The sequence below is a fragment of the Arvicola amphibius genome, chromosome 12, assembly GCF_903992535.2.
Source record: "Arvicola amphibius chromosome 12, mArvAmp1.2, whole genome shotgun sequence".
NCBI lineage: Eukaryota > Metazoa > Chordata > Mammalia > Rodentia > Cricetidae > Arvicola > Arvicola amphibius.
In genome coordinates, this window is record NC_052058.2 from 28,642,453 (window position 1) to 28,668,854 (window position 26,402).

General features: G+C 44.3%; 1 protein-coding gene and 1 pseudogene across 1 annotated transcript in view; one reads left to right on the plus strand and one right to left on the minus strand.

The window, feature by feature from the left end:
• Positions 1–640: 640 nt before the first annotated feature.
• Positions 641–26,402, minus strand: part of Arhgef3 (Rho guanine nucleotide exchange factor 3) — a 297,984-nt gene continuing 272,222 nt past the window's right edge. The window contains 9 exon segments of the mRNA XM_038350075.1: positions 641–2,861; positions 5,897–6,083; positions 8,661–8,831; positions 14,378–14,416; positions 14,418–14,591; positions 14,593–14,638; positions 21,568–21,661; positions 21,816–21,912; positions 24,338–24,400. Of these exon segments, the coding sequence (XP_038206003.1) occupies positions 2,515–2,861; positions 5,897–6,083; positions 8,661–8,831; positions 14,378–14,416; positions 14,418–14,591; positions 14,593–14,638; positions 21,568–21,661; positions 21,816–21,912; positions 24,338–24,400 (1,218 nt within the window). The 3' untranslated portion in view covers positions 641–2,514.
• On the plus strand, positions 3,910–4,422 carry LOC119827649 (annotated as a pseudogene).

Genomic DNA, 26,402 nt, shown 5'->3' on the forward strand with positions numbered 1-26,402 from the left:
ACATGCTATATAGATTAGGGCCGGCTGGAACTTTTGGGAATCCTCCTGCCTCTGCTTCCCAAATGCTGGGATTGCAGGCGTGCACCACTATGCCTGTCATCTTAAAAGTTCACCAAGAGTCACTTGTATCAGCAGTGAGACTTAACACTTCTGTGACAATTGTTCACCAACAGTCACTTGTATCAGCAGTAAGACTTAACACTTCTGTGACAATTGCGACTGACCAGTTGGCTTTGTAAATGGCATGGATGAAATCTGTTACTAAAATGGGTAAAGGTGCTTGCTGCCATCCTCAGAACCCACGTAGTGAATGGAGAGGACTAAGTACTTCAGGTTGTCCTCAGACCTCCGCTCAGGTGTGGTAGCACCTATGCTAGCTTGTGCACACATACACACAGAGTACACAGATGCATAAGTGACTAAGTGAATGAAAGCAGAATGCCTGAGAAAACAGCCTTTAGAAATGTATGTTCTGTAGCAGCTTTAGTCAACTGATCACACCATTTATTTAAGCCCGTGTTCTATGGTAAGTGTGTACTTGGAAAACCGCAAGCAAAACTTCAGAAAGAAACCCTTGCCCTTTAAGAGAACAACCTTGATTGATGGTGGTTGAGCACACTCTGTACACAGGGGAAGAAAGTACTTTTAATGCAATTTATTTGAAATGCTTCCAGAAAAGTTTAAGGCCATTATACAAAAAGTCTCCATTTCACCAAAACATTCATCCACTCTCTTCCCGCAGGCTGAGCCTGACAGAGAGAGTCGCCAGTGGCTCTCCAGCGAACAGCTCGGTTTCCTCCCGATCCAGTCCTGTCTCAACCCTCTCTCCATCGATCTGCAGCAGGTTCATTTGCTAAATCAGCTACTTAAGAAACAAAGTGGTTTTAAATAAACTTGTAATAAAAAAAAATTCACCATGGTAAAAATCTATAAATACAGAGATATGCTTTACAGGGTAGAACTGATCATAACATTTGCTTTGAAATATAATAATGTAACACACCTTGTTTTTCCTCTGGGAACTCACATTACAGTTTCTTTCGGTGCACGTGGCACATGGGCGTGATAAAGGGATCATTTTGTATGTTGCTTTCTTGTCTGTAAACTTGATTAGATGCAGAAATTAACAGAAAGAAACATTTTTGGCAATAATTTAGAATTCCTACTACTACTAGTGCTGGCGGGGTCCCCTAAGTATTTACACTTGCAAAGAGCTGTTCTGTGTATTTTGTGAACTTCTTTTCAAGGTCTTTTTATCCATCCTTGCTTTGTAAACCAAGGCTGGAACACAGAACTTTCCAGTTTGGCTAGCTAACTGGTCCTAGTTAATCAGAGCTAATGAAATTGGCCTCAGGAGGGATTAACCACCATTCTGATTATAGCTCAACTAAAGACACAAACTCAGGGCCCAAAAGCAGAGCAGGAAATCCCAAGACACTCTAGACTAACAACAACTTTGGTGGCTCCCACAAGAAGCTTCGGGGATGGTGACACATTTCTCATTCCCAAGTCCTTCTCTCACGTTTGTAAACAGAGTCGCTTGTGTGGTCACCATCTCTGTGTTACATCATTGCCACTCTGAAGCAGGAGTGGCTGAGGCAGATGAACATAATGCAGACAGGACTCAGAACCTTGGCAGATCTTCCCTGGCCCCGGGATCGCTCCTGGTGTTGCAGGCTAGACTTTTTTGGTCAAGTCACTAGCCCTGAGAAACACCTCCCATGGCCACTCCCATTTTAGCTGAAGATTCAGAACTAGCAGCTACTTTCAACTGTTTGATTTTGTTTTCACTATGGAACTCAGTCTGACCTAGAACTTGATATATAGCCAAGGCTGTTCTTGAACCCCAGGTCTTCCTGTCCCAGTTTTCAAGTGCTGGGACTGTAGGCCTGTCCAGAAGCTGCTTTGGTCTTGGCTCTTACTGAAGCCAACTTGTTTCAGGTCTTCATAGACTATCACATTCAACTTGCACTGGATGAAACCACAGCGTTCAAACAAAGTCAAACCCCAGAAACCCCCAGAGATGTTTTCATGCTTTCCGGCTGAATAACATGGAACCCGAGTTCACTTCAAGGGCTGGACTTTCCTGGTTTCTATTTGAATGCCGTCTCAATACTCTGAAAAGCTCTATCTCTAATTCCAGGTCTTCGGCTACTGAGTCGAGGAGTTACAGAGCACTAGAGAGGCATGGGAACAAAAGGGCTTGTCAACGCAGTCCACACAGAACAGTAGTTTAGAGATCCTTTCTGTCGTGAAAAACCCAGTAGGACGACTCAGAGTAACTTGTCCAATCCCTCTCCACTCATTCAGACACTTATGAGACAGAGCAGCAGGGGAAGGGTGGCTGCGGACTCCAGCTGACAGAGTAGTTGGCAATTGCAGTACGAGGGGCAAGGTACAGACACAAGGGACACACGTGCACGGGCACAGAAGTATTTCAGCGTGCCTCTCCAGACTGTCCGCATGTGGAATGTGAATCCCGAGCAGGTACCCGAGCAGGTACGCAGCCCTCTGTCAGCCGCTCTCCTCTGGCCTGCTGTCTGCACAGGACACGTCTGTCTGCTCCATCCGCTCACATTCCAGGCTGACCTCACTGGTGTCCATGCTGCAGTCCGATGCACTGTCCGACTGGTCCATCTGCTCCAGTTTTGTCTCTCCTTGTGGCTCCCTGGTGTCGGTGCCAGGGCCCAGGGGTCCCTCAGAGTCAAGCAACCCAGCCTGCCCAGCAGCAGACAGAACCGTTTCTTTGGCTTGCCGGATACAGTTGAGCCACTGCTGTTTGTTGAAGGTGTCATTGGCTTGGAGTGAGTGGGTCTGACTTTGGGATCCATTTTTGAAACTGACTCTGAAGAAATTTTTAACTAGAAATGAAGAACGGATGAGAGGAGAGTCAATGGGTAGGTATTCGCCAGGCTAACCAAACCACACAGAGTAGCACTAAGCCCCAGTCCCAGGCCAGACACCGCTGACTGCAGAATGTCTCCTGCTGATGCAGGATTCAGTTCTACCCTGATGCTACTCCCAGCTGACTAGAGTAGCATAGGCCTCGCTCAGTTTTCCTCAAGGGATTGGCTATTACAGCTGCCTAAATATTAGAAATATTAGAATATTGGAGAGGACATGGGATGGGCTGGAGAGAGGAAACTGAGGAGGAGAAGTGATGTGATCACATTTTTACTTAAAAAGACCCTCTCAGAAAAACAACAAGAGAAATAGCCTGTCGACCTCACTCTATTCCATTATTATTATTATTATTATTATTATTATTATTATTATTATTATTATTATTATTATTTGGAGGCAGGGTCTCACTATGTAGTTCTGGCTGGCCCAGAATTCACCATGTAGACCAATCAAGCAGCAAACTCACAGAGATCCACCTGCCTCTGCCTCCTAAGTGTTGGGATGAAGATCCTAGGCATCTGTCACTATGCCCAGGGTTTTAGTTTTCTAACCAGCATTAGGAATATTTGATCATCATATACTGTACACTATATAGGAACAAAAGTGTAATGCCTTGGTGTATCGCTAGTACCTAAAACAGTGCTTACTACATAACAATGTCTGACAGAGGCTGAAATCATGGCTTCTTGTGGTCATTTCCTTTATTTAGTTAAGTCTTGCATTAGAGGGGCTGGAGAGATGGCTTGGTGTTTAAGAGCACTGGCTGTTCTTCCATAGGTTCTGAGTTCAGTTCCCAGCAACTACATGATGGCTCACAACCACCTATAATGAGAACTGGTACCCTCTTCTGGCACGCAGGCATATATGCAGACAGTATACTGTATATATATTAAATAAATCTTTTTTTAAAAAAAGTCTTGTATTAGGAGTATTATTGTATTGTCCTCCTCATACTCCTCTGTGACTGCTGGCAGCCTCGGGCCCACGGTCTTGAGACCAAGCCCTATGCCTTCGAGAAAGCTGCAGAGTTCTGATGGAGAGATATTTGAAGTTGATGTGGAAATTGCCAAACAATCTGTGACTATCAAAACCATGCTGGAAGATCTGGGAATGGATGATGAGGAAGATGATGATCCTGTTCCTTTACCAAATGTTAATGTAGCAATTCTAAAAAAGGTCACTCAGTGGTGCACCCGTCACAAGGACGACCCTCCTCCTCCTGAGGATGATGAGAACAAAGAAAAGCGGACAGAAGATATTCCTGCTTGGGACCAAGAATTCCTGAAAGCTGACTAAGGGACACTTTTTGAACTTATTCTGGCTGTGAACTACTTAGACATCAAAGATTTGCTTGATGTCACATGCAAAACTGTGGCCAATATGATTAAGAGGAAAACTCCTGAGGAGATTCGTAAAACCTTCAATATCAAAAAGGACTTCACTGAAGAGGACAAGGCCCAGGTACGCCAGGAGAACAGCGGTGTGAAGAGAAGGGAAGTGCTGTGCCTGACACTGTAACACTAGAAGGGTTGTTCCGCATGCTAGTTGCACTGCTCTGTTTATAACTGTTAATGTTAGGAGCTGGAGAGATGGCTCAGCAGTTAAGAGCACTAACTGCTCTTCCAGAGGTCCCGAGTTCGATTCCCAGCACCCACATGGCAGCTCACAACTGTCTGTAATTCCAGTTCCAGGGGACCTGACACTCATGGCAAATCACCAATGCACATTAAATAAATAAATAAATAAATAAATAAATAAATAACAAACAAAAAGATTTATTTGAAAAATAATTGTTAATGTTAGAACAGTGGACAAACACAGTCTTGTCCTCACTGCATGTGTACAGTACATGCAGTGATCACGATCAGTTCCAGTACAGATCTGACCTATGGCTGAGTTTCTTCTATGAGCAGACCTTCTTTGGTTTTTCTTTTCAGTATTCTGAATAAAACTCTGTGGAAAGTGGCATTTGGGGCTTTCCCTCTTTCTGTAAAGTGATTTCTGCCTCGTTCCTTGTCCAGTTAACTTCAGTGAGCCTTTGGAAGTTGGCATTGTAAATAAAACAATGAGAAGTATCCTGAAGTAGAATTAATAAAACATGATCTTTGTTCATGAGCTGGAAACTGGAACAAGGGACCTTGAAGTCAATGTTGCAAGTGGGCTTGTTAAGATGTGTTCCAGCCTCTTTGCTGCTGGTAAGCTTGTATACAGCTGGGCTCTTTTAATTGGATCGAAGGACTTGTTTTGTCTTATCCATCCCCCTTTAATTTTTAATCTCAGCTTTGAATATGTTGCCTAGAGATTTAGTTTACTACCCATTTTGGTTTGGGAGCGGGGCTGTACCTTGACATTTGTTAGCTTTTCAAGGGGCTGTAACTAGACATTTAGTAGCTTTTCAATTAAAAATGACACTTACTTCAAAAAAAAGTCTTGTGTTAGAAATGCCCACTGGGTAGAGCTGCAGGTGAACACCTAGCCAGCTCACCATTCATTTTGCTTTTGTTTTCTTCTGAGGTAGGCTTTCACTACGTAGCCCACGTGGCCTCAAACTCAGTCCCATGCTGGGCCATGGCAGCTGGGCTCTAGTTGATTCTCCTTAGGCCTCTTCAGCAACTACACCGGAACAACTACAACACCTTACACTGTGCAGCTAGCAACCACACGGAGACTGTACGGTGTTAAGCATACTTTCATGTAGTAGTAGGAGCCAGGGAACAAAAGAGACACCAGCTGCAGTTGCAATGGACGGGCTCAGGTACTGGATGCTACTTAATGCTCAAAGCAATCCCAGAAGGAAAAAGCAGACAAATGGGAAACTGAGGCTCACAGACAGAGGTGGAACTTGATTGCACATCAGTAAGTCAAGAGTCAGCCTTGGAGCACAGTTTGGCTTCAAGGCTGGGGCGGTTCTCTTTTCCCAGCCAGCCATTCCTCCCCCATTTCTACGATCAAATGGCCCACTATGTCTCCACAGTCTGCTACCCACACATACTTCTCTCATTGTTGCTGAAGGCCCCACGCAGGGAGCCCCCCAGCCGCACTTCTCCGTCCTGCAGGTCTTCCAGCATGAGGTCCTTCACCGGGATGGGCTGCCGGTACAACTGGTAACAGAGTTGTTCATTGTGAGTGACAGCTCGAGTGATCACGAGCACTTCTTGAAACAGGAAAACATGGAGTTTCTGGAAGAAAAGAGTCCACAGGATTGTCCTGAGCGACAGACGTCTAGTAAGTAGTGGTGGATTTGTGGGCCTCTGTGCAAGAGGTCTCTAGGAACGGGGTTCATAATGGAGTATGAGTGTGTGCTCAAATCTGTTTCTAGGAAAGCAGAAGTGGGCAGGTTTGAAGCATTTCCAGATACATATATCCACTGCCTTAATACAGCTTCCTCCTTCGGGACCCACTGGAGCAAGGCTTTCTACAGTTAACTGTAACCAGAACCCTACTTACATTACAGTTCACAACCTATCCATACACAGACAGCCTCCGGCTCGACTGAGAGAAAAATAAGGGGACAGAATGGACAGGGTCACGAAACGGAATCAACGCTCTCCTGGCTTCGATACAATCCTAAGAGATCAAGTTAATAGTCTACCTTGTAAAATTATATAATTTAATAAAAAAGTTAATAGTCTACAAAGGATGAGACTGTACATCAAAGCCTAATAATAGCTCTAGCTTCCAAAACCCATAAAAACATATGTTTCTTCAACCACTGGGCTGATCATCAACTTTAATCAGCAACTCTGGCTGGGACTCTGCTCATCAGAGAGGGACATGGGCACTGCTGGAGTCAGAGAAAGAGGACCTGTATGTTCTCAGTAAGTTCATCCGCGCCTGGGTTCTCTGGAGAGCTTGTGCTTACAGAGTGGATGGCTGATCTCAAACATGAAGGCACTGCCCATGAAAGCAAGCTGCCGGTGTGGAGCTGGGGCAGAAAGTCTTAGAAAATGAAGGCGTGCCTCAAATTACACAATGAGAGTAAGTAAGCTTCCCGCGTGGTGCTGGCACACATCTGTGGCGTTCAACCCCAAGTACCAGACCCTTCTCATGGTTTGGAAATGTTCAGGAGTTAAAAGGTGGAATGACGCAGCTTGGATACTGGGCTCTGGATTTCTAGGGGGGACGTGGAGATGCCAACCCAGCACTCTTAAAAGAGGCCACCAGCAGGGGGACGGGTAAGAAGTCAACATTAGAATCTTGATTTGAGTAGGGGAAGCACATTCTACATCACCAGTGATTTACTGTCTGGGGAAAAAAGGCATGCCATGTCTCCTACCATACACAATCCATACACCGCAGAGGCAAACAACTCTAGCAGCCCTTGGGTGGTGGGGATGTCGATCTTAGAAGATTGGCTGGGCACACAGCTGCAATTCTACCAGTGGGAAAGTGGAGGGAACTGCAAATGCAAGGCTAGCCTGGGCTATACATTGAGCCTGAGTTAAACCTGGGCCACCTGGGGAAGACTCTGTTTCAACATAAACAGACAATAACGGTTTTTAAATGCTCAAAGACCCTAAAACAGCAAAGCACAAAATAAACAAGCTAATGGCCCCTCCAGGATCACTTCCCCAGTCCCCCCCCCACCCCCCAGGAGGTAGAAATGTGTTAAAGATATCCCCTTTAAGGGTGGGGGGGCATTGGACTAGGAACTTTTGTTTCTACACCAGTTTTTCTAGCTGAGGCAGGCAGTTTGAACTGGGATTGTCTGGGCAATGTTTTTAAAATATCCGTCTTTTATAAGTCCTCACTGAGAATCAACTCCCTTTGCTCTTGTTTCTGTGCCATTATTTCCTGACACAGGACTTTGTTCATAATAATGTTCACACCTCTGGTGAGAGCCAAACTCAACAAACCTCCCACCCCGACTGCTGTCTTTACTCTCAGAGCTCCGGTGCCTGTAGAGCTCATCTTTCTGCTATCCCATCAGAGAGGCCATGGCACTGGTGTTTGAGAAGAAAACTGGGCTGCCTCCTGGGGAGCAATGCTTCTTCCTATTTCTCAAGACTTCCTAGAAAGAACTTTCAAGGAACTGAGTGTCCCCCATGCAAGTCCTCTCCAGCTTCCTGGAAATCACTTTCTGGCAGCCAGTGACTCTCTCACACACATGCAGGTCCACATACAGTAGCTTCAGAGGATCTCGGTGGCGCCGTTACAAATGGTATGGTTGAATCCATAGGAGTCCTGATGAGAGGCTATGCAACCTACTCTCCAACAAGGGGTAATTCCAGACTTGCTCACATAAACCGAAAGGTTGTCTCTTAAAATTATTAAGTTTAATCAACGTCTTCTAAGGTAAATACTTTTTTGGAGACAGGTTTTCACTATGTACTCAGGCTGACCTGGAAACTGTTAAATGGCTCAGGCTGGCCTTACTCTCTCTGCAGCCCTGATGGACTCTGAACTTTAGATTTTCCTGTTTCGGTTTCCCAAGTATCTGGGATCATGGATCTGTGCCACTAGGTCATGCTCACTCTCTTCTGCAGTCAAAGTGGGATATATAGTATATGCCTATAATCCCAGATGCTGGGGAGGCTGAGGCAGGAGTATGGCTTGACTCACTAGTCTGAAACTAGTTGGGACAACTTAATTGAGACTCTGTTAGAAATGTATTCAATGGCAGAGTGCTTGCCTAGTGGCGGTAACTGGGTAAACCTAACACCACAAAAAATCAGAGAAAAAAGGCTGGAGTGGGGGTGGGGAGCTAGGGGTAGGGGAAGCACCAGGGTAAGGCCCTGGGGAGAGGAACTACTTACCACACCCCGGTTATTTTTCAGTTCGCCATGACAACACAGGACCCTTGAGCTGTCAATCAGGGAATCTTTCTGACCTTCTTCCAAGTAAAGAAGCCGCTCTTTGTAATAACGGCATTCCGATTCCCCGGTCTTGGTGTTGATTTCTGCCACGATACCCTGAATGATGTTTATCTATAGAAACAAAGAAAAAGTAGAAAATGGGAGCAGTAAGCCAACCACCCACAGCCACAGGCTTAGAGCCAGGCTCGAGGCTACGCAGACACTGCTGCATCTGGTGTGGAGAGCCACTTATGTGGTCACTATGGGGAAGGGGGAAAATAAAGCTTTGTGTGTGTGGGGGGGTAGAGTCTTACACTATGAAGCCCCGACTGTCTTAGAACTCACTATGTAGTCCAGGCTATACTAGAACTCACTATGTAGCCCAGGCTGGCCTCAAACTCACAAAGATCTACCTGCTTACTGTGCGCCATAGTATCCAGCTAAGGTTAATATACTCTTATCAGATTTGTCTATAATTTAAGCATATATGTATATATTTGTATCATATACTATGTTGGCTAGTGTTTTGTCAACTTGACACAAGCTAGATTAATATGGGAAGAGGAACCTCAATGGAGAAATGCCCTTGCCGGATTGGCCTGCAGTCAAGCCTATGGGGCATTTTCTTGATTACTGATTGATGTGAGTGGGCCCAGTCCATTGTGGTGGTGCCACCCCTGGGCAGGTGGTCCGGAGTTGTGTAAGAAAGCAGGCTGAGCAAGTTATGGGGGGTAAGCCAGTAAGGAGCACCCCTCCAAGGTTTCTACTCCCATCCTTGCCTCCAGATTCTTGCCCTGGCTTCCCCCAGTTATGGACTTATGACCTGTAAGGTGAAATAAACTCTTTTCTGCCCATGTTGGTTTTAGTCATGGTGTTTACCACAGCAGCAGAGCCCTACCCAAGACATGAACAAATCTAAAGTGATGTATAGCGTTATCTGAGCGGCAGAGATAGAAAGTAGTCTTGGATGCTTCATGTGCCTATAATCCTAACATTCAGGATGCTGAAGCAGGAAGACCATGAGGAGGATGTTTGAGACCAGCTTGGGTTGCAAGGCAAGTTCCTAGGCCAGTCCATAATGAGACCCTGTTTCAAGAAATCAATACCAAGCAAACACTCACCACCAAATGCAAACCAAACCAAACCAACCCAAATGGAATGGAACTGAATGGATCCAAATCAAAGGGGAGGCATCTGAACAGTAGCTTAATGGTTTAACTCTTTAACCTTTCTAAGTTTTCAGCAGATGGTGGAATCCACGCATCCCTTTGATGAAGACCTCAGCGGTAATAGCCATGGCTTCTTATCACTGAACTATTTACTAGCTGCACTGGGACAGCTGAGACAATTCTTGAGTTCCCTGCAAGTGCCCAGGAGAGCTAGAGTGGTCCTCACCACAGATATAATAGGCTCACTTCCTAATTTAACTCAGGAACCAAACAGGTGGCATGTCATGCGAAGAGTTACAGACTCAAATGCTACAGTGGTTCCTCAAGCAGCTCCGACCACTTTCATACATCTTCTTCCTCTGGTATGTGACAAAATATTCACAGGCAAAGCAATGCAGCCAGCAGCATGACTCCACACTCTGAATCTGCTTCAACCCACAAAACACAGAGTTTTGTGTTGTATCAACCCGGTACCCTGAGACTCTGGCCTTTTTACACCGGGTCTTGAGGGGGATTTATTCTGCATGATTTCCGAGAGTTCTAGTTATATTCAGTAGACTGACAGAAACGAATGGTCACGGTGGTTGTGTGTTATAATTACATGTGTTGTTGTACATCTTGCTAGGGTTCAAACTGAAGGCAAAAACTTTCTGGAAAAGGAAGACAATGAGAAACACAACTGTAAGGAGCCAACACCCTGTCCATCTAGTTACTTGTGTGACAATTGTCCATCTAGTTACTTGTGTGACAATGCTATCCACTTAGCAGCTCCTGACATGAACCAGGAATGGCAGTGCCCACTGCAGCTGCATCAAAAGCAAGGCTGTTTTAGGGGGAATTGGTTGGCAGAATCATTCTCTGGCTGCCACAATCCTTAGATTTTTTTTAGGCGGGTGGGGAGGTTCAAGATGGTTTCTCTGTGTAACCCTGGCTGTCCTGGAACTCGCTTTGTAGATCAAACTGGTCTCAAACTCACAGAGATCTGCCTGTCTAAGCCTCCTGAGTGTTGAGATTAAAGGTGTGTGCCACCATTGCCTGGCACAATCCTTACATTTTAAATCATTAAATACCTGGATAGTCAAAGTTCTGTTTTAAGAACTTCTCGTTGGTAGTATATATTTCTAATCCCACCCAGTACTTGGGAGGCAAAGGCTGGAGGGCCAGAAGTTCAAAGCCAGACTCTGCCACACGAAACCTTGTCTCAATCAATAAAATAAGGAAGTTCTTCTAGGGGGCAGTTCTAACACCTTCTAAAAACACATTAAGAAATCCTAGTCATGACAAAGTAGTTTCTGCCTGCACGGAAAGCCAGCCCCATCTTTAGATTGAGTCACGGGGTAAACGGAGTCAACTCCATTGGTGTAGAAAAGACTTACCCACTAGACTATTTTTCCCCTTTGCATGGATGGGAACATTATTCAGGAATGCGTGGTCAAGTCAAGTGTGGTACTATGGATTTCTGTGTTTATCAAACACATCCATAATGTGCCCAACAGTACAGGGCTAAAGAAATTCCATCTGGGATATGCTACACGGGTTGTGAACAGGAGAGGAGAGAATACAGACTCGACTGTGGAAATGGGCAGATAGAAGCCTTGCAGACACTTCCAAATGAGAGTTTACACACACTTCATGCCCACGGCCTCCCCCCCTGACCATCAGGTGCAAGCTCGGCTTTTGAAGGCGTTACACTTTATGAGCAAGGAAATGAGTAACTAGCATATCCCCTCATGTTGCAATCACCCCTAGCTGTTTGTTTCTATATTCAAACCAGCTCACTTAAAAGGAGGTCAGTGTGTTTTAAATGCTGTGTTTTAAAAAGAAGAAATCTTCACAGTAAAATTGAGCACAGGCTCACGATTCACACAAGTAGTTAGAGTGGTTGGGGCTCCCTGCTGGTGGTATTCCTGCAGACCATCCCCTCACCAGGATGAGATATGGAGAGGAGGCAACTCAATGGCTCTTCCCAGCAATTAGAACAGACAATGTGAGAGGGGGCTCATCCCCTACATCTATGATCCCACTCTCTGGGCTAAGAACAGGGCCTGGTCTCTGTATGATGAGCCTGCCAGACACTGTGTGCCTCATGAATCAGGAGTCTGTCCTCACTCTTCCCTGTTCTGCTGTGGAGGCTCCTGGACCAGTTTTGGAACAGTGAGGTCCCCTCGCCAAGCTTCCAAGACAAGACAGCTCTCTGCAGCTCCCCAGGCAAGAAGGGCTCAAAGACATGACTAACTTTCTACTCACTGAACAAGACCTGTAAAGTAGCAGATACAGGATTTGGAGCTGTCTCACAAGTTGCAATGAGTGTTAAGTGAGATCTAACAGTCTGTAAGGCAATTATATAAAGTCGATTTACTGGGTACTTGATAAATATCAGCGATTGTACTATTGTTGCTACTACCTACTAAAACTCTTCTCTGGGAGATGACTTGGCTTAATCAGCAGGCTTCAGGCTTCTGATTCCCAAAATACCGACAAAATGTTCCTATTATTGTGCTAGGTCAGAAAGGAGCCTGTTGAGTTGCTTTTTTAAGTCTTCATCATCCTACCATTTAAAAGAACTCTGTGTGTGTGTGTGTGTGTGTGTGTGCGCGCGTGCATGCGCATGCTGTGGGATAATGCTCTTGTACACTGTAAATATTTGTCACTCATATTAGTTTAATAAAATACTGATTGGCTAGTAACCAGACAGGAAGTATAGGCGGAGCAACCAGACTAGGAGAATTCTGGAAAGAAGAAAGGCAGAGACACAGTCACCAGCCAGATGCAGAGAAGCAAGATGAGCCTGCTCCACTGAGAAAATGGTACCAAGCCACATGACTAAACACAGACACGAATTATGGGTTAAGCCGGATGATGGTGGTGCACGCCTTTAATCCCAGCACTCGGGAGGCAGAGAGACAGGCCAGAACTCTGTAAGTTGAGGAACCAGTCTGGTCTACAGATCAAGTTCCTGGACATGCTCCAAAGCTACAGAGAAACCTGTCTCGAAAAACCAAAAAAAAAAAAAAAGACTTATGGGTTAATTTAAGTTTGTAAAAGCTAGTAATAATAAACCTAAACTAACAAGCCAAATAGTTTATAATTAATATAAGCCTCTGTGTGTTTCTTTGGGACTGAATGGCTACAGGACCAGGTGGGACAGAAACCTTCCGGCTACATGTATATGTGTGTTTTGTGTAGGCATGTGGTGTGTCATGGTGCCCAAAGTGGAGGTTTGGCGACTTTCTGGAGTTGGGTCTCTTCTTCCAAATTAGGTTCTGGGGTTTGAATCTAGGTCACCATGTATGACTTGTATGGCCATCTTACTAGCCCTCTTTTTGATGGTGGGTATTGTTTGGTTTTGAGAGAGGGTTCATGAAGGTCTGCTTCAGACAGGAGCTCAAATCAACTCAAGACTTTTCCATGTCATGTGATTAACCAAAGTTGTTGGGATGCAAAGTTCAAACCTACTTTATTACAGCATAGTCCTGAACATATTACTCTGCTGAACACAAAGTCAAGACCGTCTTCATGGAGGCAATGGGGAGCCAGTGGAAAGGAAGTCCAGGTTCAAAGTTGTGAAAAACCAGATCAGGGAGAGGTGGTGTTAAACCCCATTAAGTGATGCATACCCATAATCCCACAAAGAGCTGTTTTTGTTTTTGTTTTGGTTTTCAAGACAGGGTTTCTCTGTAGCTTTGGAGCCTGTCCTGGAACTAGCTCTTGTAAACCAGGCTGGCCTCAAACTCACAGAGATTTGCCTGCCTCTGCCTCCCGAGTGCTGGGATTAAAGGGAGTGTGCCACCACCACCCCAGCTGAAGAGCTGGTTTTTAACTTGCTATATAGCACAGAATGCCCTCAAACTTGGAAGCCTCCTGCCTCTCTAGTGCTGACAGCAACAGACACTAACCCCAGCCCATGCTCAGTAAACATTTCTGAATGAGGGTGTGGTTGCAACTTTGATCTGGTACCCTCCTGCACTTGGGTGCAGACGGGAGCTAGATCTTAAACAGGTGACCCTTCACAAATGACCTTTGGTCTAGCTAGAAGCCAACTCCCATTTTCTTACTAAATAAAAAATTTTCATTTAAAATCTCCAGAAAGATCTTAGTTCTCACAGTCTGGAATTCTAATACTAGATTGGATTGGCATAAAAAGCTATCCAGAACAGTGTAAAACCTGAGCTGGGTATGGTAGCACATACCTATAATCCTAGCATTTGGGAGGCTGAGACTGGAGGACCAGGACTGGCCACACGTTTGAAGCCAGTTAAACAAAGAAACAAACACATACACACAATTGGTAAGAGAAGTTTTAGAACCAAATGGATCTTAAGCTACTTTATGTAAACATGTTGTTTTATGGATGAGGAACTAGAAATGGTTAAGGAAAGAAAAACCAAAAGAAAAAATAAAAGTCCAAGATTGCTGAGCCCCATGCGTTCGGTACCCTACTGACCCAAACCTAGCCATTATGGAAAAGTAACGCAGGAAGAGAGAAAGTAAATCAGGGCCAAACTCACAGCTTTCTTCCAAGTGCTGCTGATCTGGATTATCATTTGGTTGTGTGCCTCAGGATTTCTCGAAGGAGCAGAGGGTATTTCACTAGACGGCTCCTAGGAATATCAAGGAAATTCCAGAGATCTAGCTTGCGGCTGAAGGGGGATTCTAAGCAGCGCTGAAGGAAATCCTGGACTCTGTGGTCTTGCTTCTTGTGGTCCAGGAGGGCTTAGCCAGCAAACTTGATTGCTGCAGTAGCTGTCATAGGAGCTGAGGGCAGGGCAGCTGAGAAGGAAACAGAAGGGAAGGCTGGGTTGTCATCGTCATTGTTAGGAATGAGCAGATACCAAATCAGTCTCCAGACCCAGTCAGCATGGAAGGGCAGAAGAAACCAACCAGTGCAATCTTCAAAATGACAGACAAGACACAAACATGTCATTTTCTTAGTTTTACATTCCTCTTTTAAAGATCCTATCAAAATTCGTCATCTTTGTTTAGCAACTTAAGCTAGAAAAAAAAAAGATCAGTAATTGTAGAAGCATATAGATCAGGGTTTTTGTTTGTTTGTGGTTTGTGGTGTGTGTGTGTGTGTGTGTGTGTGTGTGTGTGTGCTAGTGTTAGTGCTTAGGACTCAACCCCAGGCCCCATGCATGCTTGAAGTTCTACCCCTGAGCTACACCCCAGTCTCAGAATTTCTCTAACCCTTTCAAGGCACTCAGTAGGGCAGTTAAGGCAGAAGCTATGAATTAATTTCATTTTATGTCTATTTTTTTGGTGTTCATATGTGTTTGGAGGACAAGAGACAAGCTTGGCTATCGTTCCTCAGGTGCCACATACATGGTTCTAAAATTCTGTGTGGGACATATATGTCTCTCTGTGTGGATGATGTGTGTCTGGGAGGGGACACACGTGTGGCACAGCACACATGTGGAGACCAGAGGGCAGCCCTAGGTGTTGGTGTGCATCTTAAGACAGGGTCTCTCGGCCTGCTGCAGCTGTTCTGGGACTACAGGCTGGCTGGTCTGCGAGCTTCTGGAATCTCGCATTTTCCACCTGCCAGCACTGTAGGACTGGAGGTCACAGACACATGAGCCTGGCTTTACACAGATCTGGGAATTCAAACACAGATCCTCACCCTGCTACACCATGCCTACTGAACCATCTCCCCAGAGCCCTTTTAATTTTTTAAAAATTGGTTTGTGAGAAATTTTTATTTTGTCTGTGTGTGTATTTGCTGGTCTCTATGTATCACACTGTCTGTTGGGACCTCTGGAAGCCAGAGGAGGGATTCAGACCCCAGGACACATGCAACCGTGAGCTATCCTATGGGAGTTCTGGAACCTTCCTCTGGAAGAGTAGCGAGCACATTTAATCACTGAGCCGCATCTCCAGCCTCACCTCCTTTCATTTTTTTTTAAAAACAGAATTTATTTTAGGATTATTTAAAGAGACTTTTCTAGAAGACTTAGTGGTATACACAGAAAGCAAGGATCAAACTCACAACCTAGGCTTTTGTGTTGCTAAGTACAAGCATTTCCAAGGTGGCCCAATTATTAGGGGCCTCAAGAATTTGAAGCAATAATATGATTAGGAAAAAGAAAATAGTTTAGGAATTATTTGTTAAAATCTTCTCAATGAGCTCTGGCAGGCCAGGAAAGGTTTTTGCACCATCTTCCGGATCACATCACACTATCATGCAATAATAGTTTCAGCCTAACCTGGAATGTGTTAACCCCACTGCCTTCATTCCAGCAAGAACGCCAATTTCCCTGATGCATCCGTCAGTCCACACTGGGTAAACACCACATCAGAAGACTCAAGCAATGAGCCTCCTATGCTACTCTCCTCCCTCTTAACAGCGCCCTAGGGCTGACATGCTTGGGCAGCCATTGCCCACAGCAAGTACCGTGCAGCCGGTCGCCCCAGCTGCATCACCCTCTTCTGGAAACCAATGAAGAGACTGTGTGTGTCTACCACGACATTCCTTCTGCAGCATTCAATGAAGAAGACAGGGACCAAAGGAGTCTTTTCTTTCTGCATGTGCATGGTTTGCACTGTACCCACTAAACAACAAGGCCTATATTCTGGATGAACAAGTAAATTAAAGGTTAATAGATTATAACACAGTTGATGGTTTGGGAGATGCTCACAAAGACAATTGGCAGAATCAAAACAAATAAAAACCCCCAACCCAAAACAAAAAACTCTGGGTGTGGTGGCTCACACCTATGATCCTAGCACCACAGAGTCTGAGGCGGGATGGGAATTGATGAAAGTTCAAGAGCTGTCTGATGTGAATTCAAGACCAGCCTAGACTACACACGGTGATCCTGTCTCAGAAGCCAAAGACATAGCCAGAAACTTCCTGCTAAGCCTGAAGGCCGGAGCCTGATCTGCAGGACCTATGGTAAGAAGGAGCCAACTCTCCTGAGTTAACCTCTGATTTCTACACACAGGAGAACGGGCTCCTATGAGTTGTCCTCTGGGCACACATACGCTCACACATATACACAAAAATGCAAATACATGTAAAAATAACAACAACAAAAAACCCAAGGAACAACATCAACAAAAACACAGGCGGTTAGCATTTGAAGTTTTTAGATGTCCTGCTATGGCTTTTACACTTCTTATTAAAAATTATTTCCTCACCATGGAGTAGAAAAAGTTGCCCCGAGAAGAAGTAGTATTTATAAAAGATTCATTGCTGAGTTAACGTTCCAGGGAATGTCTTTTTTTTTTTCCACTTTCACACAAACACACACACACCACACACACACACACCCAATCCTCTACACACACACACACCCAACTTTTGATTTGTGTTAACAGCTGCAGAAATTCTCTGCTCAACCACATATTTTGAGCCAGGCAGTGGTGGCCAAATGCCTTTAATCCCAGCATGGAAGAAGCAGAGACAGGCAGATCTCTAAGTTCAAGGCCAACCTGGTCTACAAGAGCTAGTTCTAAAACAGGCTCCAAAGCTATAGAGAAACCCTGTCTCGAGAAACAAAAGAACAAAAAACAAAACTGCAGTGGGACATTGATTTGTTACCCTGTCAACTGTTATTTTAATAAAAACGTTTGATTGGCCAATAGCCAGGCAGGGACATATAGGCAGGACCAACCAGTCAAGAAGTAGTGATGAGAACAGGAGAATTCTGGGAAGAAGGAAGTCCTAATCCGTAGTCATGATCCAGCCACAGAAAGAAGTAAGATGTGACTGCCTTGCTGAATAAGGTTACTGAGGCCTCGTGGCTAGCATGGACAAGACTAATGGGCTAATATAAGTTATAAGAGTTAATAAGAAGCCTGAGCTAATGAGCCAACCAGTTTATAACTAATGTAGACCTCTGTGTAATTTCTTTAGGACTTAACGACTGTGGGAACTGGGCAGGACAGAAACCTCAGACAATGAACAAAACCCAACCATATATTTGGAAGTACTGATGAGACACTGAGTTCAAAACACCTCAGGCTCTCTTCATTTCATTTCCCCTTCCTCGCCTTTCTAAAGACCTGGAAATGAGCCATGTTTGCATTAAGGAGAAGCAAATCAGTGGTAACCATCAGATATGAACTACCCAGGAACTCTGGCCACACTGTGCAACGGGCCATTGCTTTCTCTGATCCTGCCACCAGCTACCATGGCAACTACCTTAGGCTCTGCTCTTTTGTTCACAGCTGACAAGGTGCTCATTTCCTGGGCATGACTCAAAATGTATACAATCTAATTTTCTTTAAAAATGAGGTAAGAGCTTGGCGGTTAAAAACAAAAATTAAGAAAAAAAAATAACAGACTCTGGGAATGCAGCATTAGTTTCAAAACCACAAACATGGACAGTTGTTTGTGGCTCTGAATCTCAGCTTTTCCACTCACAGGATTTGTATAGTGAAGACCTCCCTGTCCCCTTATTGAGACAAGGGATATAAAACACTTCACAGATTGTCCTCTGGTTAAGAAGTGAGCACTGGCTGTCATGACTATCTTTTGTTTTGTTGTTGTTGGGCTGTTACTGGTTAAGATTCAGTCTCACTGGGCTTAGGCTGTCCTGAAACTCAAAGGGAGAGGTTTGTGCACATGAGTACTGGTGCCCCTGGAGGCCAGAACCATCTTACCAGCCCCCTTCCCAAATTCTTGAGAGTCTGTTTACAGAGACATTAAGTCATCTAACACTTAGGAGTAGGAGCTGAGCCAAGTAACTCACTCACTACTGTTGTGGTTGTCTGTACAAGATCTGCATAAGACTGGGCCAATCAACATTTCAACATAGATTGGGGAGGGGCCATGAGGCTCCACTCCTCCCTGAGGGCCTATTAATGGTTGCTTGGGGAGAGGGTGTTACTTTCTTCAGTGGAATAGCCATTGGTAAATTGCCCAGGCTCTTGGAAATAACCTCTCACTCAACACTGTGCAAGCAACTATGAGTAAATCCTATGGGTCATACAAGAAGAAGCAAAAGTAGGAGGGGACCTGTTGGGAAGTGGAAGGGTTTCAGTGGGAGAGAGGATAAGAGTGGGAGACATGGGGTAAAAACCACTAAAATCATTATCCATATGGAACTGTCAAAAAATAAAAAATGGAAAAATTTAAAAGGTCCACATATATACATGTATAAGTATATATGAAAAGCACTTTTAAACACACACACACACAAACACACACACACACATACACACACACACTCATATTTAGAAACTCTATCCCCCTAACATAAAAATATGTTAGAATACATCTGGATCTTTTACTTCCATGCACCCTCTCTCTCTCTCTTTGGAATTAAAAATTAACTAGAATCTAAATGAAACAGGAGCACTTTCTGCCTTGGAGAGATTATAAATTATTTTATTAGTGAGACCAGTCACTTGGGACATTGTGTCTTTGTGACAGAGAAGGTTGCTCAAACAGGGTGAGCCACTAGGAAGGGGATTTCCAGCGTCTGTAACCAGGACAGCTCCTCAAAGATCCCGTCTGTTTAAAGTCTTCAAAGCATAAGTCATGGACTCACTCTGAGGTCAAAGGCCCAGCTGATGCTGTCCTGGGCAGGCGTGGGGGATGGGGGATGGGGGGGGGGCAGGGATAGCTCACTCAAAGAGTTTTTTTTTTTTTCCTTTGCGGGAAAATAAATCAATTTTCCATGGGTTGAATGGGCCCGACTTTTCTCATTTACTGTCTAGTAAGATATTTATTTTGCTCTGTTTAAAAGACTAGAACTCAAACAGACTGACTCTTTGGTGTACAGCTCTCGTTCATACCAACACACCTGGAGTTAAAAGAAAGAGAAACACTTAACAGCTTTTTGGTTGATAAATAAAAACCATTTCTCACGAGATCTGGCAACAATGGGCCACTTGTTCCTTTCAGGCTGCTCTTCAAGCTTCAAGACCCATTTGATGCCTGGAGGGTCCAGCAGCAAGAGACTGGCGTGGACACACTTCCTCTGGGCATGTATGGAACATGACTGTCAGAGCCTTCTCAAGGCCCCAGATCAAACTAACCTCATAACGTAAGTTGACAAAAGGGCATTTCAGGGCGAAAAAAAGCGACGAAGGCAAAATCCTCAAGCTTGAATCTGAAACAATGTCATCATCTGCAAGCAATGCTTAGAGGAACAGCATCCTCCTATATCACTCTAGCATAAAAAATCCTAGCAGGACTCCAGAGTTAACTCTGAAGGGCTCTTACTCCACAGACTGGGGAAGTTTAAACACACTGATGTAGACTTTCTCACTAAACTACCTCTTTCCACAGAACTGTCTTTGTAGTTGAAGAAGTTTGAAATAATACCATGACTAATAATAATACAAAGTCAAAAGTTTGAGATGAACGACCTCCCCTGAAATATTGAAGTGCATGGCCTGAATTATTCAGCTTACACCATTACTTTTCTCATAGATATTTCAGCCTTGGTACTAAAATTGACTTCTGAACTAGAGCCAAGTCCTGGGACCCTCTGAAGTTTCCAGAGCATGGCAGTAACTGAGAGGCTCCAGGTCAGACACCAGTGTTAAGATTTATTTGCACATCCATGTGACATCAATGAGAACCTGAAGGTTAGAAACAAATTTACCTGGAAAGAGAGAGCACTCACGGCGGTAGAGACTGAAAGCCCTGCACCACCCCCTGTCGCTGCACTCCTTGCCTATTTTCCTGGAATTCTGCGTGAACCAGAGAGATCAAAAGATCTAATTTTGCCTGGAAGAAATCACTATAGTTATCCGCTTTTAATACCTGCTTTATAACAAATAAAAATATCTAGAATTGGGGTGGAGCATCCAAGTATTCACTGAAGGACACCGACAGGCAGACAATAGGGAGTGGATAGGGATGGTGGCAAAATAGCACAGGCTTTGTCTAAGTGACTGACACAAGTGGTCACTACATACCCAGCTGAACAAGAATTCAGTATGAGGACCACACATTACTCATGAACCCTAACTGAAGGTCCCATCTTTGTTCTTTAAGAAAGGAAATCCGTCTTGTGTCTGTATATCCAGCAGTTACTTAGGACCAGAAATATGTTTTAAGTATAAGCAACATAGACTCATTACCTTGTTTATAAATTTACACTCAGATCAAGCCCCCCACCGCCCCGCCCCACCCTGCCCAGTGCTGGGCATCAAACCCAGAGTCTTATGCATTCTAAGCAAGAGCTATCTATTTTTGGTGATGAACAAGAATGTCAAGCCAGGCCTGACGGCACAGGCCTGTAAATCCCAACTACTTGGAAGGTTGAGGCAGGAGTATCCCAAATTCAAGGCCTGCCCGGGCTGCAAAGAGAGTTCATGGACAGTGTTGGCAATTTAGTGAGAATGTGCCTCAAAATATGGGACGAGATGGCAAGATGGGCATGGGGATAGATAGATCAGTGGTAAAGTTCTTGCATAACATGTCCTGAGAAAAAATGAATATGTTAATTTTAAACTTAGAGGAGAAATTGCAATAATTTAATTGGGTTAAATCCAATATAATCTAGTGTCATTTTATTTCATGTGAAACTAACAATAGTTTCATGTGCACTTTTAGTTTATTGCAAAAATGCAAGGTTGTCTTTAAATGCAATAAATCTGCAATAAGAAAAAAATTTGTTTTCATGCTTTGAAGAATAAAGCCTCAATATATCAAGAGTCTTGACTTTTTATCTGACATAATAACCAGAATTTGCCAACGTGGAAAAAGTCCAGCTAATGTAAAATCTATCTTCAAATAAGACCAGAGAACATTTCTTACCCAGCCTACGAGGATGGGACCAACATGCTCAGTCGAGCCGTCGGGCTTCCGAACGTCTCGAAGCTGACTAAGGAGCTCTGGCAAGAAAGAAACATTTGGTTAAACATTCCAGCATGAGCAGGGGTGGAAGGGTAATACTGGGCTTCTCACATTATTACACAATCACAGATTTGCTATAAGACAACTCAATTAAGGCTACCAGTCATGACTCGTCTGCGATAAAAATTGTACCTTCGTGGAGAGGAATCAGAGAGTCCAGTGTTCCAAAAATTTGATTCAGCTCTTGTTCTGTCATTATTGAGAGCTTCAGCATGGGGTCATGGTAGGCCTGTAGAGGATGGGCAAGAGATGGACACAAATGTTAAATTCAGAGGAGCTCAGTCCTTTGTGTAAGTGATTCCCGAGAAGTGCTTTACAATAAACAAAAGTTGGCTTCCTACAATTTCTCCCCTAATGCAGGGAAACAGCAGACAGATGCGGCTGGAGGGACAGGGAACCCGGTTCTGCCTGTAGCCTCTTGTGACTGCTGATAAGCTAAGGTAGATTTTTCCCAAGTCCTTCTATCCTTTAATACATCATATATGGAGGAAGGAGCAAACGTCCTACACGGAGGACAGTCTGGACTGCTACCAGGCTCTCAAAGTCTACATGATTCTACACTTCGAAAACCCCCCACTCTATTCAAGATTAGCTAACAACAGGCTTTTTCAAGTAAGTACATATCTAAAAAAGAAAGAAAGAAAGAAAACTGCTCACTAGGCGGTGGCACACACCTTTAATCCTAGCACTTAGGAGGCAGAGGCCAACCTGGCCTACAGAGCGAGTTCCAGGATAGTCAAGACTACACTGAGAAACCTTGTCTTGAAAAATGAATGGACAAACAAACAATATGAAAAGAATAGAAAAGAAAAGAAGACTGGTTGGACCTTTCATTATTAATGTTAAGTACAGACAAACATTTGCCGAATCTAGTTCAGCTCTTCTGAAGTTGGGTGGGTATGGTGACCCACCTACATTCCCAGCACTGGGAATGTGACAAGACAGGAGAGGACCAGAACAAACTGGTTAACAAGACTAGCTACACTAGCTAGACTAGAGCAAACTGGTTAAACAGACTAGCTAGGCTAGCTATATTGATGAGTTTTGGTTCAGTAGAGAGAATCTGCATCAATAAACATGGTGATGTTCCAATGAAGGAGACTCATGTTACCCTCTGGCATCTATAAGCACAAATGTGACCACATACACATGAACAGGCATACATACATGCACATATACTACACATAAACACATGCAAAATAAGACAGATGCCAACGCTTGTCCTCACAGAGCTGTATAAAGTTAATTGAGATTTTTTTTTAAAGATGCATGGAAACTTAAAATAAATATTTTCTTTTTAAAAAAAGTTTAAGATTAAATAACAGGAGGGATGTCACATCAGAAAACAAAACCAATCAAGTTATAAAGAGCTCTAACAGGTTGGGAAATTCAAGGTAAGGAAGGTATCCAAGAAAGGTTCTGGAGGTGAGTCATGTGCAGAGAGGAGGCTGGAAATACCATAGAAGAAACGACCTTGATTTGAGCTGGTGCCTATGAGAGGGGCAGAAGTGTATGACTGGGAGGAAAAAGGGGTTTGGGGAGAAACAGACCCCTCTGACTCATAAGTCAGGGGATGGCTGAGAAACATCTAAAGGTGTTTATATTTGGGAAATCTTGACTCAGGAAGTGGGGATTAGGCATGCGATGTGTTCCAGACTTAAATGCCTTCTTATTTCTGAGCTGCTGCCTCTAGCCTACCCAACAGCTGTTTCTGGCAGTGTCCGTGCAAAGCCTAGCTAGCCATCTCAGGAGGTAGAACTTCCTATTAGCAGACGTTAAACCGAGGACCCTAGGTCAAGACGCATTCTTCTGAACACATGATTCCCTCAAGAAGCCATAACAAAACAAGTTGAAGGAGTCTGAATTGAGCCTCCAAACTAGGGAGGTCACTGTAAAAAGGGTTTCTTGTCAAGAATGTACATGATATGAGGCAAGGGTGTCCTTCCCTCCTCCCACATAATGTGGATTAACACGTCTTTAGCTGGGTAGAGCTCAGCGGTAGATCATGTGTGTAGCATGTTTAGGTCTGACTGAGCCTAACGCTCAGCATATTCAACAAATAACCCCACCCTACCCCCAAAGAAACCCTAGTTCTGTACGAAAGACCCTAATTTTTACACTATATGAACATGCAGCTTACTCTACCGACTTTCAGGAATCAATCGTCTTTACCCTGATTCAGAAATCTATTTCTCTGTAAATGATAGTTTCTCTCGTGGCTAAAGAGGCCCTACATGAGACTCCTTTTTTTGGTGTGTTTTGAGAGTCAGACTCTCAATATATGGGACAGACTGGTCTTATAATCTAGGACCTCCCACCTCAGCCTCCTGAGTAGCTCAAGAAAGACTTCTAGGACAACGAAGTACACACTAAAGCAGGCAGGCCACCATGAGGGCTTTCAGATTTAAACAGATTCTTCGAGGTGCACTAGACACTCGGAGGCACCCGGCAGGTGCCAGGTGTGGAGGGCTATTTACCTTCTTGCTTCGAGCCATTTCCTTCATTGTTCGTTTGTGGTCAAAAAAATTTTTTTTCAACTTCTGATGAGTTAGTCACAAAGAGGCCGCTCAAATGCATCATCTCGGGACCGTGAAATGACTCACAGGGCAGAAAAAACATGAGGTGACTCAAACAGCTACTGTATCTTAGCTCACCTTTTTTGCTAACTTTAAGTCCTCAATCAAGTCCTCTTCTCCTTGAGAAAGCTCAAAGATCGCCTGCAAAGCAAAAGAACAGACTTGCTCAGTTCTTTCATTTATAAATTCAGACAGTGCCAGAACTCAAAAGTTCCGAATTCCCTCAAGTTGCATGAGGGGTGGGGTACACTCAGAGAAGCGTATGCTGAGCATGTGTAAGGCCCTGAGTTTAATACCTCATAGGAAAAAAAAAAGTTCAAATTATCCTGAAGCAAACGCATCTTGTAGTTAAAAAATGGCAACGAAAAGCCTTGTTTGCGAGGATTTTGACATGTATTTCCCACCTACCAATTCGCCCTTCACATTTTTAAACTCTGATGACATCCAGCAGCAGGGAACTACATCAAGGGTGTGAGTGCTGGATTCTGTATCTGCTATGGGGGCGAGCGTAAGAAACCATCCAGAGTCTGCAGTCAGAAAGGGATCTGGCAGCGAATTAACCAGACCATTACAGTCAGCTTCTTTTATCCCCAAAGAAGGCAAGTCTCAGAAGAAAGCTATATTCTTATCATCTACGTAAGACTGGGATTATAAAAAGAACCCAACATTTTATCACTATAAACAGAATCTGGTGGAGTCAATTCATTCTAAAGTCTCACCAGGCACAATAAATGAGATTAGAGGAACTGATTCTTTCAAGAGTGTGCAAATTCATCATTTCAGATTTGGCTCCATTAAGCCACCATAATCTAAAGAGCTACGGTGCGCAGCACACTCCTCTCACCGGGAATCCAAACACTGGGCAAACATTAAGGCACTAAAGGACTACCAGCCTGAGATGATAGTCCAGGAACAACTCTGCTGTCCCCAGCTGGAGAGGAGAAGTCAGCTGCTTCCGGGCTTGGCCACTACCCTGAGGTTTACCGACGAGAGGGGCACTGAGATGGAACAAAGAGGGTGAGACAGATCCTGGGCTATGAGGACAACCCTCCCCAAGGTCCAGCAAAGTCTCACCTCATGGCTTACTGAAATAATTACACTCACATGAGAAGTTACAAACATAGCACAGGGGTCCTGTGCACCTCTCAGCTCTCTGTCTCCAACAGTAGCATCTTAAATGGACTTGCCTTGGATTTCCTTGGCCATCTGATTTATGGGAGGGAGCTCATCAACTATTATGACCAATGCCCTTCATCCCCAAGAGAGGAGGCCCACAGGATTCCACAAGAGAAAAGAAGAGAAGCACCAGGTTCAAATCGTGACTGCAGCTCACCACTGCTGGCCCTGCCTTAATGCCTTTCTCATCTGCGCTCTGTCTTTCCTTTTCCTACGCTGGCAGGTTGTCCAAGACACACAAGGGCATGGATAACACTTAGAAAAAATACAGTAAAACATAAGGGAAGAAATTTTAAATCACCTACAATAGCATCCTGCTAACTCTGAGAATGCAGAAATAACAAATTCAGTTTTTCCATCTCTTCCTCCCTCCGTCCCTCCCCTCTTCTCCTTCCTTCCTCTCCCTTCCTCTACCCCCATTTCAGTTTTTGTTCCTCCTCCATTTTCATAACACAGGTGACTTCTGGGGGGGACTTCCCTTTGCATTCCAAGCAATGAATTATGCCGCAGATACCAGGTAGCTGTCATCTAATTCAATTCTAATGCTACCTACGTGGAAATAGCATCAGGTCCCCAGAGTGACGGTTCAGTCCCAAGGCTCTTCACCCTTCTATATGCTAATCAAGACCTTAAATAGTTTGATCTGTGACTTTTCTCAACGGTGAGAAGTCAATGTTCCCATGACCCCTCCTAAGGTTAATCTGCCACCACTGCTCACGGAACTCAGGGCAACATTCCTGTTTACGGTTTATAGGGTATCATAAAGGCTATGAGCATCAGGTGAGGTCAGGATAGAGGGCAGGTGTGAGAGCAGCCTACACCCTCTCTGTATCTACCACACCACCCTTCCAGAACTCGTGTTTAGCCATTCAGCTCTTAAAACTATGGCCTCTGGGTTTCCATGGCAATCCACACAGCAGACAGATGAAATCTCTGGCCTTTGTTTATCTCCTGTAACCATCAGCCT